General features: G+C 38.2%; 2 protein-coding genes across 2 annotated transcripts; both read left to right on the top strand.

Annotated features, from left to right (window-relative positions):
- Positions 1 to 417: 417 nt before the first annotated feature.
- igfals (insulin-like growth factor binding protein, acid labile subunit) lies at positions 418 to 2,151 on the top strand (the record flags this gene model as incomplete). Its single annotated transcript, XM_079253271.1, has 1 exon — positions 418 to 2,151. The coding sequence occupies one exon, from the start codon at positions 418 to 420 to the stop codon at positions 2,149 to 2,151; it is 1,734 nt and encodes a 577-aa protein (XP_079109397.1).
- A 2,373-nt stretch (positions 2,152 to 4,524) lies between these two features.
- Positions 4,525 to 11,623, top strand: LOC306765620 (dynein axonemal assembly factor 8; the record flags this gene model as incomplete). The annotated part of the gene is made up of 21 exons (XM_079253102.1): positions 4,525 to 4,540; positions 4,681 to 4,703; positions 5,751 to 5,948; positions 6,057 to 6,197; positions 6,281 to 6,475; positions 6,554 to 6,661; positions 6,810 to 6,951; positions 7,051 to 7,333; positions 8,040 to 8,122; positions 8,277 to 8,431; positions 8,658 to 8,784; positions 8,926 to 9,057; positions 9,135 to 9,299; positions 9,502 to 9,804; positions 9,878 to 10,156; positions 10,276 to 10,370; positions 10,447 to 10,549; positions 10,844 to 11,058; positions 11,142 to 11,227; positions 11,297 to 11,366; positions 11,540 to 11,623. 21 exons carry the CDS (start codon positions 4,525 to 4,527, stop codon positions 11,621 to 11,623), a joined length of 3,003 nt encoding a protein of 1,000 aa, XP_079109228.1.
- Positions 11,624 to 15,281: the final 3,658 nt, after the last annotated feature.

The following is a 15,281-nucleotide window of genomic DNA, read 5'->3' on the forward strand; positions in this document are numbered from 1 at the left end:
TTGATCACAGCTCAAACATTTAGTACAGTCAACTGTCCCCTGAAATAGTAATGTTACCAGAGACAGGCAGCAAAGGATACCTTGCAAATTACAAATGGAAATGAATGGGTTAATAGTGAACAGTGCAACTGACCTTTAAAAAAGTTTTAGGGCTTGGCAGCCTTTCCATTCAGTATACAAACAATTGCACAAGAATCAGTCATTCAGTATTTCACAGTCTGTCCACATTACATAGAGACCTCTTGGACTTAAGGTAAGCAATCTGAAACAGATATTTAAGCATTAGAGGTTTGACAAATCCAATTTCTTATTTTAAAAAACAGACAAAGGCATGATATTTAAAGTGACACATTACATTTAAGTGAAATTTAAATGAATACAATTTAGATTTTGATTAATTCTCTATTCACAGCTGGTATGCAAACCATTGCACTGCTGGTAGTGTGGGTACTGGGAGCATCATTGGCGTTGCCAGACCCAGACGCCGCAGCAGAAAAGGGGACCGAAGACCCCCTTCCCTGCTCTAAGGCCTGCACCTGTCTGCAAGATGACTATACCTTGGAGCTCAACATGTACTGCAGTACTCGTAACCTTACACAAGTACCAGCTGACATGCCATCATCCACTCATTCTCTCTGGCTGGACGGAAATCTGTTCACCCACCTCCCAGCAGCATCTTTTAGGGATCTGACCAATCTGGACTTTTTGAATCTGCAGAGTGGCCAGCTGGTGACCCTTGACCCTCAAGTTTTCAAAGGTCTCAGGTCGCTAGCACACATTCACCTTGAAAGAAATCGAATCCGGATGTTACCAGCTGCAATTTTCCAGAATACGCCAAACCTAGCTTCACTTAGTCTGCATAACAACCAGATCAGTCGCATTGAGGAAAGACTGTTTGCTGGCCTTTCACACATGTGGCTACTAAACTTAGGGTGGAACTCAATAATGGTCTTACCAGAAACAGCTTTCCATGATCTGCAAGGCCTACGAGAGCTTGTTCTCGCAGGGAACAGACTAGCTTATTTACAGCCACAGCTCTTTCAAAACCTTGGTGAGCTTAAAGAGTTGGACCTCACTGGGAATTACCTGAAGGTAATTAAAGCAAATGTGTTTGTTAAACTCACTAAACTTCAAAAGCTCTATCTGGCCCAGAATCAGATTACAACAGTGGTACCCAGAGCTTTTATGGGAATGAAGTCGCTGAGGTGGTTGGATATGTCAAACAACAAACTGAATTCTCTACACGATGATACATTCTTGGGCCTTCACAGTCTACATGTACTGCGACTTTCAAACAATTCTATCAATGGCATTAGACCCAGGACTTTCCGTGATCTACAGTATTTGGAAGAACTACGGCTCAGTTACAACAGAATCCGTGCTCTGGGGGACAGGATCTTTGAAGGGCTTAGTCATCTAGAGGTTCTAGAGCTAGAGCACAACCAAGTGCAGGAGGCACAAATGACTTGTTTTACAGGCCTATCCCATGTGGCTGTCATCAACCTATCTGGAAGCTGTTTTCAAAGTCTGCCTGACCAAATGTTCAAAGGTCTGTCAAGGCTTCACAGCCTACATCTGGACAGAGGTTGCCTGACGAGGATCACAGCTTCAGCTTTCACTGGGCTTTCAAGTTTACGGAGACTTTTCCTTCAACACAACAATATCTCTGTGGTGGAACATCGCAGCTTTGTGGATCTGGTTGGCCTATTGGGACTAGACTTAAGTTTCAATAAGCTGGAGGTTCTTACAACCCAAACTTTCTCTGGCCTGAAGAATCTGGAGTACTTGCTGTTGTCCAATAATGAATGCCGCCAATTTTTGCAAAATGGAACAAAGCAGCTGCTTCCAAGGCTCCGCTACATGGACCTTAGGGCGAATGTCTTGACCAGCATGGTGCCCAATTTTTCAGAGAGCATGGAGAAACTTTTACTTTCAGGAAACAGGTGGAAATGTGACTGCAGTGCACTTCCACTTAGAAGCTACAGTTTGAGGAAACCACGTGTGATACCTCGGCAAGTGGAGACCCATGCAGAGGGGGAAGAACCTGACTCAACTGTCACCATACATAACAATATCACATGCCATAGCCCACCACGCCTCTCTGGTCAGGATCTACGGGATGTGGACAGTGAACTATTTCAAAGATGCTAAGCAAGCAAATACACACATAAGGATCTAGATGAATAAATCAATCTTTATTATGTATTTTGAGTAGTTCAAATTAATTCAGTTTAATTGGAAAATGTAAACATTTCATTTTAAGTTTTGTTTAAAGGCCTATAAAAACTGCTTTTTGTTCAATATATTCAAAATATTGACACAAAGGTGTCAAGAGTATGTTTTATAACTAACCAATAATTGCTTCAGCTTTTCTTAGTTATGATAAACATTCAGCAAAATATAATCTGTTTCAATTCTGATTGTAATAATATTGGAGAGTTTTACTTCTTATTTGGATTTACTTGATGTAGACACAGGCTTGCTAAAGATATTTAATAAAAACAGATTAGAATGTGATGTATTGGGAACCTTTGTTGTAAATATGATAATAAAGGAAGCACTATTTGTCAAGACTATCAAGCATATTTTCCACTTGATTTTGGTAGAGTGCAAATGCCACAAAGATTAACTTTACACTAAAATATTTTTGCACATCTGTGAAAAACTGACAAAAAAAACCCCTTAAAATATTGTTTGCAATTTAAAAAAAGAGAGAGAATTACTTCAAGTTATATCTAAAACTGATTAAAAAAATGAACAAAATAAGAAAAAAGATAAATGCTAAACTCTTTAAGCACTATGTCTTTGATTCACTATCCTTTTGAGACAAAACCAGAGCAAATGTGAACAAAGACATCTGTTCATTATTGCTGGATAAAATTTATTTAATATCATTATTTTTAAGTGGGGTTATGTCAACTACTCTGGTAGTTAGTGTTTATCTCCATCAATCTTGGTGGACAAATCCAGGTAAAAACTCACGTGTTCAATAGTTTTTATTTGGACTCTTTTAAAAGACCATGCTCAAAAGAGGCCTAAGAGGAGACTTTTACTTTTACACAGACCTATGAAAAAAAAAAAAAAAAAAAAAAAAAAAAAAAAACAACAACAAATAAACAATCCACAACAACAAAAAACAAACTTGTAACCATTCAAACAAACGAAATATCAGATGTTATTCTGTCCACAGTAACGATTCTACTGTGACGTTGTATAATGGCCAATATCTGACAATTACTAGAGATTTTTATATTTTTTAAACAATTTTCATGGTGGAATTACAAAAGCATACTTTTTTTTTTTTTTTTTTTTTTTTTTCAGTATTGATTGATTTAAAGTGTGGCACGAAAATGTGTAAAAAAAAAAAAAAAAAAAAAAAAAAAAAAAAAAAAGAACAAATAATATAAGTACAATTCCGAGTAAGCTAGTCTGTCAACTGCACATCCATGGTACTATTATCGCCATTAAAACAAAAAAAAAAATATATATAAGCGTGGACGGGACAGTTTCCCTGGCAGCACCTGAAGGCAACATTGTCGAAGAGCAGGTGGCTGGAAGCGGAAGCGTCTTGTTGCCTAGGTAACCATTCAACGTAAAAGAAAAACGGTAAATCGTGTAAACATTGCATCAAGGTTACAGAAATTCCTACTGGACTAATGGACTGGACTAATTCCTGTTGGAATTCAGTCTTGGAGGAAGTAAAACAGAAGATAGCTACCATCGACGTGGATTTTTTTCCAGTAAGGGACTTTATTATTTCAGCGTGTATAACTGACACATAAACACGGGTTAATCAAATGCTCATACACCACCACTTGTCTTCTTCTCATGTTACAGCCTGAGAAAAATGAGATTGTTTCCATATATCAACGACCAGCTGGCCTTTCACTCTCAGAGATTCCTGAAGACTTACAGTTTTTAGAAGAAGACCTTGAACTAGAGGTTTGTGAATTGTATAAGCTCGGTCAGAGACCATGATCCCCAAACAAAGATATTTGATTATTTGCGTTTTATCAATCAGGAGCACCTGAAACCAACATCGCTGACTAAATGGTCAGACGATGTGTACAGACAGTTGGGTGATCATGAAATAGCAGAAGACAGTACCTCTCAGGTGTGTGCACAATGCTCAGACACTGCATTTAAGGTGGGTTTTTCTGATCTGTAGCTGTTATCTTGATTAAGGCAAGTCATGGTAGAACCAAGACACATTACATGTTTTTATTGCTAATCCTTTTAGGCAAGTGATGAAGGCAAAGTTATGCCGCTGATGAATGAAGTCGAATTGCAGTCCTCATTACAACTGAATGCAAACAACACTAAATCCCCAACTCTGTCATTTGCTGTGAGTCTACAAAATATGGCCATTATATATATATATATATATATATACATACATGTATATATATGCACACAGTATATGATCTGTACATTTAGAGACTTGACCAGTGGGATTTGGACGAAGTCTTCAAAAACATGAAAGGTGACAGGTTGCCTATGCAAAAGTTCAGATCAGCTGAAACCATGAGTAGGCATACAGGTAAGGAATACTAAAACATTTTTACCACATCTGAAGTTATCAATAAAGAACTTTTAAAAACCCTCAAAAGTAAAGTAATTATTTTAATTATGAGTTTGTTATCTTGTTTTGTGGTTTGAACTCAATCTGTGTTTTTTTAGACGTTGACAACAACCAGCCAGAGGTGAATATCTTGGAGATACTGAATGTTTTCTGTAAGAACCAGTCTGTCTCTGAACCTATGCGAAATTCACACTGCATCAGGTAGCATATGTCAGATACTTCAGTCATGTTTTATGATTAAAACAAATAAGGTAATGATAACAGTGATCATACTTTTCTCGCAGCCAAAATAATATATGGAACAAATCACTGGCAAAGTTGCAAACAGAATTGCAGTTGAATCACCAGGAGCGTCCAACTGTTTATATTGACTTGCGATGTCCTGATCTATCAATGAAAGGAGCAGGAATAACCTCAAATATTTCATCCAAGTCCAAATTGCCAGGCAAACACAGTATTGAGAAGAAAATACCACCTGTGAAGGAACACAGTCTTAAAGAGCGCTCTGAATGCCAAATGGATGGCAGGTAAACATTATCTTTCATTTGAAATGTTTCCCATTGCCCATTCTGATTCAGTTCATGCTGTCATCTCTGCTCACAGGGAAATAACTGGGAAGAACAAGCTGCTTCAAAAGATGAGGGAAATGAATAGAAACATGAATAGATATCCTGACAAATGTACAGATAATCAAGAAGCAGAGGCAATGAAGGACAAGCCATCTGTCTCTGTGGAGTCTATATGTAGCCATGACTCACAGCATCTGCACGTAGATAATCAGTCTTCACCGCAACAGTCCAGAAAATCAAATGTGGAAAGCCAACCAAATGATCAGGATGGATCTGTTAAAGAGCCAAAGCAGCAGAGGTAGGTATTCATTCATTAACTTCATTTAACTGATCATAAACAATAGATAAATACCTTAAATGTCGTGATGAATCTGTTAGTAACCAACAGGAAGAGCACGTTAAGACAAAATCTCTTCATGAGCAAGACCAAGAAGTGCAGAAGCAACTGAATAATCATCGTCCAGTCCAATCTGTTCATCTGAAGCAGCCAGCTGCTGAAAGGACTGATGTTCTGTATGAACTTGTAAGTCCCAAAAGTTTTTTTTTCTTTTTGTCAAGCATGGCACACATGTCTGGTCTTAGTATAACTTGTTTTTCAGGACGTTTCATACCAAGAATCAATAAGCACACTACCAGATAACATTGTGGATGAAGAGTGTGTGCTGCTGACTGTCAGCCTCTTCAGTCCTGGTATGGTTGGAGAAAAAGATGTAGCCCATGGAAAAAGGAAAAATATATATTCCGCTGCAACAAAATCCCATATTTACAACACTTTAGTTGCTTGGTTTTTGTCTTTGGTAAGTGAGCAATGAAATGGAAACAATTTAATTGAAAATACTTTGTTAATCCCAGAGGGAACTTGCAAATGACACTAAATCAACCATCAGGCCACTGTGTTTTATCAGGCTGGCCCACACTCATGTCTCACTGAAGACGGCTTTGGGGTGAAGACCCCATTCAGGGTTGCAGGACTTCAGCAGATGTGGACAAAGACTGGGTTAGCTTTGCATGTGTTAGCTGTGGATCATCAACACTGGCAATCAAAAGTAAAGAGAAAAAACTAACAAAAAACCCAAAACATTTACGTATCATCTCATAAGTTTGACATAAATTATTTTTATTTGTACAGGAAAATAATGCAGGCATCCATGCACCATTCTGCAGCAAAGTCTCTAGATTCCTGTCAAATACCTCACTGACTGCAGTTGCCAGCTGGTTACCGCAGCTCAAAAACCTGCTGGACCAGCAACCCTTTGCTGGTCCATGCGTCCACCTTCCTTCATCCTGTTTGAACCGTTTTATCTCTGTCAATCCCAGCAAAAAGGTGAGGACGGGTTTTCTCAGTGCTCAGATGACTTCTTTGTGTGTTCACTGTATTTATTCCTTTGTCTTTGTTCTGTAGATCACAGGTAGGATATTTAATCTCAATCCACGGTTTTACTGGCTGACCGTGGAAACTCAGGAACCTGTTTTTAAAGGAAAAGAGACTGCACAACACCTCCACACAGAGGTGATTATGTTGATGTCTGCATTACAGTGTGTTTCCAGTGATATTTGTTACTTAATGATTTCTTTTTTTCCTTCCATTGTAAGAATGATTGTATCTGAGGCATAGTACTTACTGAATTTTTGTTATCTTGCTCTGGTTTTTGGTGCAGGTATCAGTTGCTGTGGGGTGCAGCGAGTTCTTTCAACAACCTCTGATAACACACTTCACCCTTCATCAGATTCTTGACCTAGCACTCGATGTGTGTGGTCTACGGCTGCTTTATCCACCGCACCGTCTCCTGAGTGAAAATGGTAAGGCACAAAAAATAGCACATGTTCCAAATATCTCTGCTTTTTTGTGTTTAATTTAATGTTTTCTCATATGAAAAGGTCTGAACACTTTTTTTTCAGGCAGTTCGTCAGTCAGCCAGGAACCCAGTGAGCCCCGCCAGCCCATTCTTGCCCTAGCTGTTCGGGGTCCCCATGCCCATTCGTTGTTGAAGAATTTAACTGGTTCGTTACATTGTTTGCTGCCCAAAAAGACAGAAAAATCTACTGTCAACTCTGGAAGTCAAGAGTCATCACTAATACACTGCCCTCAGCTGACCAGTCAGGTCCACAGGGAGCTGTGTGTTTGGTTTTCAGGAAGACTTCAAAGAGGAAATGCACAGAATCATAACCAGTGTCTAATCAGGTCTGTTACATATAATGATATGTAAAGTTAATTTTTTGATCTGAAGACTTTTCTGTAAATCGAATCTATAATCATCCTTTTTGACATTTATTTATAAAGGGTGCTGGTGCCCTGTAAAGCCAGTGGACAGTAGTAACACACCCTTGAGCAGAAATCACAGCTAGCGAGGCTCTGTAGCCAGACAAAAGTTTTCTATTTCTGTCTTGCCACACTTCTTTTTAGGTCACTTTAGGTTCTTGCATGCACAGCCTTTAGTTGGTCTCACCACAGGTTTTTCAGCTCAGGTTAGAGGATTGTGAGTGCTCTTCCATAAACTTCTATTTAATTAGGTTGAGCATGAAATAAATTGTTCAGTTTTATCTTTTATTTGTTCATTGCAAAATGACTCATGTTCATCCAAATTTTGCATTGCATACTGTTAACATTAACATGTGTAGTAATGTGGCTCTGATGAGTCTTATATGATAAATACTTTTAAACAGACAAAAAAAAAGAAGTGTCTAATTTACCCAGAGAATAAAACAAAACAAAAAAAGTCATCTTATCCTCACAGTTATATAATACTTAAATAGACTGTAACATAGTGGACATCAGCAGAACAGTAATATCAAGAAACTTTTCACCTTCTAAGTTGTTATTTATTATAAAGTCATCTTTTTTTTTTGCCTGGTAATGTTATCACCAGACATTCTTATTGTGTTTGTAGAGCGTCACCCTCAGATGACAGAGTCACAAGGAGCCTCTTTGATGACAACCAATCATCTTCTTTGCTGTGTGCCACAGCTAAAGGTGCAATGTTTCAGCAAGTCAGAGCTGTCACTGTGGTGCAAATCCGCTCTTGTTAACGTGGAATTTTTATCTTCAGTTGTTATCATCTGAAAACAGAGCTTAAAGTGGATTTTCACTTTAAATTAGCTGTTAATCATTTCTCTTTCCCCAACAGCGGACTTACTCCTGGTGGTTTCACCTGCAGTGCCTTCGTGTTGCTATGGCCAAGTGCTGGCTACATGTGTTAACAGAGGTTTCGGTCTTATCGGGCTGCAGAGGCTGCAGCTTCGGACCAATGCTGCGACTCTCCTGAGACTCACTGGCCAACAGGTTGAATCACTGAGATGTTCAGTAGTGTCAGATAGATGATAAAATCATGATTATAATTAAAATATATTGTAATACATTCTGACAATTGCCTTTATTATTGTTGACTCTTGCATGTGAAGATTTTGGTGCATTTGGTTAGACTTCTACTCTCAACCATAATGGCTCTAAAGCAAAGACAGGAAAATGGCATCCTATCATCCTAAATCGTATTTATCTACCTTTGTAGATGAAAGTGTTCTGCAGTCCCCTTACATCCATTCCAGATCAGGAAGCGCTGACGCCGCCCTCACACTGTCTGGTGCTGCTACTACGGAAAGAGAACATGCTGCGTCACAGTGTTACTCTGCCATCAGGTCTCAGTTTTCATATCAAAGTTTTATAGAATAACTGACCTCAGTAAATTGATGAAATGGGAAAATGCGTGTCGGTCTGTACCATTTGCACGCTTTCTTTGCTGTTGAAATTACAAGTGATCTTTTGTCATATTGCTTCAGCCCTAATACGGGAATTTAAAGCTCAAAAGCTTCTGGCTTGCTTCCACTTTTGGAAGGACGGTGATCACACAGTAGAGCCAAGTCTGTGTTTCCACACTGTGCCATACAACGATAGCTTGTTCCACACTTTTGGTAAACACACACATAGTGCTCTCAGTATAATCCATTATCACTGCTCTGAATGTGTTTGACATGCGTTTTGTTTTCAGTCAGGTGCATGTGGGCAGTGCCCAAACCTTCCAATGTGATACTGTCACATCAGAAGTGTCCCTCCCAGTCCGGCGTCAGTCAGGTGGTGACTTTGGCCCTGTGCGGAAAGGACACGAGCCAAAACCTGAACCTCCTACATAGACTTCTTGCTGAAGTACTAAAAGGTGATTGAATGTTTTGAGAGCACAGGGTCCAGGGTTTTGTTTACTGCTCCCACCTGTTCCAAATAGTCAAACAAATGTAGAAATGCACACGGTTTAATAAATGACCAAATTAAGAGTGACTGTTTTTTTGTTTTTTTTTTTCCTCCCAAAACAAATGTAAGCCTTTCTTACCGTTCAATATGTGCAATGCTTTGTTAACCAGGTGATGAACTACACGCTAAATTTGAGCTGCTCGGCCTGAAGTGGCTGCCTGTGTTGACTCAACTTCAGGCTCAGGAGCTGAGTCCTTATGAGGTGGGAGAGAGGTTCTTCTACAGCAGCGTGGACAAACTTATGGCATCACCTGCCCTAGTGTGTGTTCTGAGAGGGAGAGATGCTTTTTCTTCAGTGAGAAACCTCTTAGAGCTCAACAACCCCAACAATCTCACTGCTCTGATGTCACCAACACCGGAGGTGGCCCTCAGACAAGTCTCCCTCTTCTTCTTTGGGCACGAGTTAATTCCTGGTGAGCTTGTGGCGCTGTAGTAGCAATAATGTCATTGAAACACTGGTACTGCAGTTGATACCGTTTCATTCAGATCGACAGGTGCTGCTCACAGCGTGCCTGTTTAAACCAAGAGTCTGGAATCTCGCTCTGGCTAAAATATTCTGCAAACTCCAGCAATGTGGCCTCACAGTGGTGGGCCTGCAGGTAGTGACCCCGGACAGAAGCAGTGTTGCTGAACGCCTGCCGGCAGAAGGTGTGCAGTTCCTGTGCCCTGGCTCCCTGGCTCTCTGCCTTCAGGGAGAAAATGCTGTGAAGAGGCTGCTGGACATGCTGGGCCAGGACGACTCGTCCCCGTGGTTGAGCTGTTATGGTACGACCTAGTTACAGCACCTGTGATCATCGTCCTTAACAGCATATTAGTACACAGTTAGGAACAGGACTGCAGTATGTGCCAGGACATGTTTCACATGTCAGTAACTGCACTTACAGGATCAAGAACGTATCAACAAGCAATCAAGGACGTGAAAGCACTTTTCCCTGAGGGGCTTTGCTGTACTGAGACCAGCACCATGACACAGGAACAGGTATGAATGGATATTTTTGGCTATTTTGAGAATGTGGGCACTTCAGACTACTAAAAGACCCCCCGCCCCCCTCCAGGTATCAAGTTTGTGCTTAGACCCTGTAGCTTCAGTGGAAGGCAAACAGAGCCGCACTGTGAATGTGTCTCAAGAAGGTCTCTCAATCTCAAGCCTGATTGGAGGTGTGTATTGTTTTTCTAGTTTTAATTCTAAAACTATATTGTTTAATGATTAATAACTTTTATAGTGATTGGCTACTCCGTGGTTTTCATCTAGGCTCCATTAGTGGTGCTATCCTGATCATGCACACTCTCCTCTGTGAGGACAATTTTAAACCCAAACACTGAACATTACATCGTTTGAGCCATTTCTTGCGCTTCGCCAAAAGCTCTCCTGGAAATGATCTCAAAACATATTCCAAGTGACCTCCACATGGAGCAAAACAAATGTTCTGCTTGCTTGTTTGATGGTTCCAGGGTCCTTTACATCCAGTGCCCTCTGGCAGACAACCTGTTTGCTAATCCCCTTAAAAGCTCCACCACACAGCAAAGTGTCCTCTCAGCTGGAGATAGTGGATGGGCTGCAGAGGTCGGGCTGCCATCTAGCGGCAGGGAGAATGAGCATCCTGGATGACGAGCAGCGGAAGCATATTACCGAGACACTAGCAGTGTCTTCAAGTACTAGAGAAAAGGTGAGGCACGGAACTTTTAATCGTGGTTTAACGCACCGTGTTGTCCGGCTGAGGATTTTTCACTGCTTTTGATTTGTTCAAAGATGGCTCATTTTTATACGACACCTTCCCTCATCGTGGCTCTTCAGGGGGAAAAGATTGTGGCTGGCATAAAACTGATCCTGGAAAGGTATGATAATCAAATGAGGACAACTCTATTATTATTTTAAATGGTAACTTTTCTATTTTCCTTTAACAGTATTCTTAAGGAGAGGCCAGACCTGATGCACGAGGGAAGAAATATTGTCTACCCTGAAAGTGACAAAGAGGTAAAAGAATATGTATATATGGTTATATATTAAGATTTACTTTAACAATAAATATATTGAGAATGAATCTGAAACCTGTCAATGAAAACTAACCTGATAAATATGAGTTAAGTTTGTTATATTATTAAAAATCTTTGTCAATACATCAACATTTCATTCATTCTTTCTTTCAGGCCGAGCATTTGATACACTACCTGTTTGGTGCCATGTTTCCTGACTGCAGTGCTTCCACAGTTATAAATTATGTTAACATATAACGTCCATTTTCTAAAGAACATGCAACATCTGTAATCTGTCAACACCTGCTTTGACATGTCTGGCCAAGATCAAACTAAATGATTCAGATTGCTTTAGATGAAGGGTTTTTTTTTTAAACCACTTAGCTGTAATAAACATTATTTCCTGATCAAAACCGCTGTCTTCTCTGCCCCCCCCCCCCCCCCCCCCCAAGTTTCTGATGTGCAAAAATCTTCTAGTCGGTCATGATTGAGACAAAGTATTCACACGTTTCAGATGAAAAATTATTTTAATTCTCAGGATGATAAAAATAATTTGTGAACTCTGTAAACCATTGCATAACTGTAGTGTAACAATTTAACAAGTGTTAACAAACTAGTAATACACTACAGTAAATATGTGGGACACAAACCTCAATGTAGAAAAGAAACATCTAGTATTCTGAGACTTGCACCTGTTTTTGTGTTCACAACACAAAAAATATCAATATACCAACAGAATAATTTCTACAATTATCAGTATAGAATCAACTACATATGCACACAGCTTGTCACAAAATGAGGGAGATCTTTTTCAATCTAAAGTATGTCTAAGCCCACTGACTTTTAAGTAAATCATCCCACGAAATGCAGTTTCCTCAGAATTAACAAACTCCATTAAATCACTTCTTTGCCCTGAGAAAAATACATTTCTTTTCTTATATTATCTCATTACACTGACAAATAGAAACTTGAAAACTTTCATTTAAGTTCTAATAAATTTTATTGAATAGCAATTCACAACTAAATGCTACATAATAATCAATTAATTGCGCTCCATAATATCCAGTGACCTATTAGTTGAATATCTAATTTAGAAACAAGTTTACATTCAATATTCCAGAGATTTTGATATTCAAATAACATTTCCACTAAAATTTTCTAATGTACATGGACCAACTGGTTCCACATTCAGATGACTTACTTTTGACTCTGTACTAATAGTTTTACTTAATCTGAACAGCTCCATACATCATATTCATAAACATGTACAAGATTGCATAAATCTTCTGGCTCCATTTTAATAAAGTTAAAAATGAACAACCAAAAACCAAGAAACAAAATAATAGACAACGACTAACAATATCGTAAAACAGATTAAACTATTCCAATGCAGAGCAGAGCATGATACATGTATCAGTTCATTTACAAGATTCTTCCTATTTGGTGCTTTTCCTCACAAACAATTGCCATTTTGGTGCCAAATGACTAATTTGAAAACAAAACTGTGTATTCAGTGGTTTGATATTGCTGTTTTCTTAAACTGTATGGCAAATACAGACGAGACAAACATCACTTCGTTCTAACCTTTGTGTTTGTATCAAATTGATGAATCGTTTCCTTTTTAGGTTTGCATTTTTTTTTCCCTTCTTCTTTTCATTTAAAGCGGCCTGAATGTAAAAGGGCCTTTAACAATCACATTGTGGTCCACAAAATTATTGTAAGGCACTGGACTTCTAATTCTGATTAACCATGTAGTTGTTCTTCTTTTCAGTCAATCTACATTATGTAGTCATTAAAGGCACGGATTCATTTTAAAACGATTGGTCCAAAATTGGTCCGAGAGATAAAAATTGAAATAATTTGATGAAATGCAAAGAAATTTAAGCTGTGCAGATCAAGTGAATATTTGTTTAATGTATTCCTTTTTTTTTTTTTTTTTTTTAAATCTTTTTAGAAAGCTTCAATTGAGTCAAGTAAAGTTCTTGAAAGTGTGGGTCCAAAACAAATTCCTGCAAATCAATTTGAATTAAGTCTGTATCTGCCATTTATGCTCACAATCATTTTCTGTCTCAGGAATTATGAGAACAAATTCAGACCACGGTTTGAAGAAATAGGGGGCAAAAAAGGATTCCAATAAAAAAAAAAAAAGAAAGCACCTTACAGTCACTGTAGGCCTACCATAACAATATATAATGCATACCTGTCAATTTTCAAACTATATCAATTAAGCAAAGTCAAACAAAGTTCACTCATAACAGTACTGTAGAGAAGTTTATATGGCCACTTCAGAAGCACAAATGTTATTTACCAGGATATTCCTTCACTGTAGACAACAATGTCGTAGAAAAAGCAATAATACAGGTCTTTGGTAAAACTGATGAAAAAGAAAAAAGAAGAAAAAAGTCCATTAATGATGTAAGCAAGAGTCCTGTTGTTGATTTATGGACTACTAAATGAAATATTAAAGGAAATATCATTTTAATAAAAAAATTTAAAAAAAAAAAAAGTAGAACCAAATAAATTCAGAAACAATATACTACCACTCCAAATGTATGCCTTTGTCTCAGTTTTATGCAGACAACTGCGATGGTCCCAACTGTCATTTACAGCTTTGGGCAACATAGACTGTTCACATCTACAGATTGATCTGATCAACTTTCCAGCATCATCTCAATTCATTTCTGGGGTCATTTTCTCCATACAATACTTGGACAGCTACAAAAAAACACCACTTTGGTTTATTTGAACATTTTTTACACTAGACATCATTAATTGAGTTGGCTTCACCGGCAACACAAAATAAACCAAAAGGACTCTGTGAATTAGCTGCACCGTACACCACTATCCAGTGTACTGAGGAAAAGAAAGCCAACAAAAATGTGTTAACCTTGAATCAATTTAAACAAAAAGGAACGTCTATCGTATTACAGGCCCATGACATCATTTTACATGATTTACAAAAGTACTGAAACTGACTAAAATGGATTTACAAAAATGAACAGTTCAATTGAAAAAGATTAAGTCAAGTTAGATGCATAAGACAGATCATTTCATAGTTCATGAAATCTGAGCTGTGGATGCACAACAACATTCAAACATCTACATGTATAACAAGAAACTACATTAATACCTTTTCCAGTAGCAGCGAAGCTTGCAGAAGTTATTAAGCCTTACCTACATAAAAATAAGTCAATACAAATATTCTGGCAGTGTGACACAGTGCGAACTTTTTTTTTTTCTTTTTTTTCGTAGCTGGTTACTATACCGCATGACATGCAATACCAGAAGTGTTTAGCCTGCCTTTTATGCTGAAATATAGTCATGAAAATGCTAAAATACCATAACCTTTCTTGATATTTTTCCTCTGAGTTGCTGAATTGTCATTTGTGAGAATGTAAACAATGCATTATCTCATATTTATAAGTAGCAAAAAGTGTACCTGGAGATACATGATTTTATACTGATTTTAAAGCGAGAATAAAAATGTGGGGTTTTTTTGTTTTGTTTTTTGTTTTTTTAACACAGTAGAAGGTCATTTCAATTAGAGAAACCTAAGCTTAAATCCTACACAAAATTCACTCTACAAGTAAACTACAAAATTCTTCATTTACTGCAGAATTCTTACTAAAAAAAAAACAAAAAAAAAACAAACAAGGAACTGAACTGTTCAAAAAGCTTTCTGCATGTTGCTATACAAATTTTATGTATCCTAAGTTTGCATACTCCCAAACAGAAAATGAAGAAAAGCAAACAAATGAAGCTGCACAGAAAGAGCACCACAACCAAGGAATGAACGGGTGTATAGCTGCAGGGGAGCATGGAGGTTCATTTCTATGGGCGAAGTCAGACCATAGGCACTGACAATTTTCATTTTCAATTATTTTCTGCAGAAAGATTCAAAGGAATTTGGCCAAAT

Source organism: Telmatherina bonti (assembly GCF_933228915.1).
Source record: "Telmatherina bonti genome assembly, chromosome: 14".
Taxonomy (NCBI): Eukaryota; Metazoa; Chordata; class Actinopteri; order Atheriniformes; family Telmatherinidae; genus Telmatherina; species Telmatherina bonti.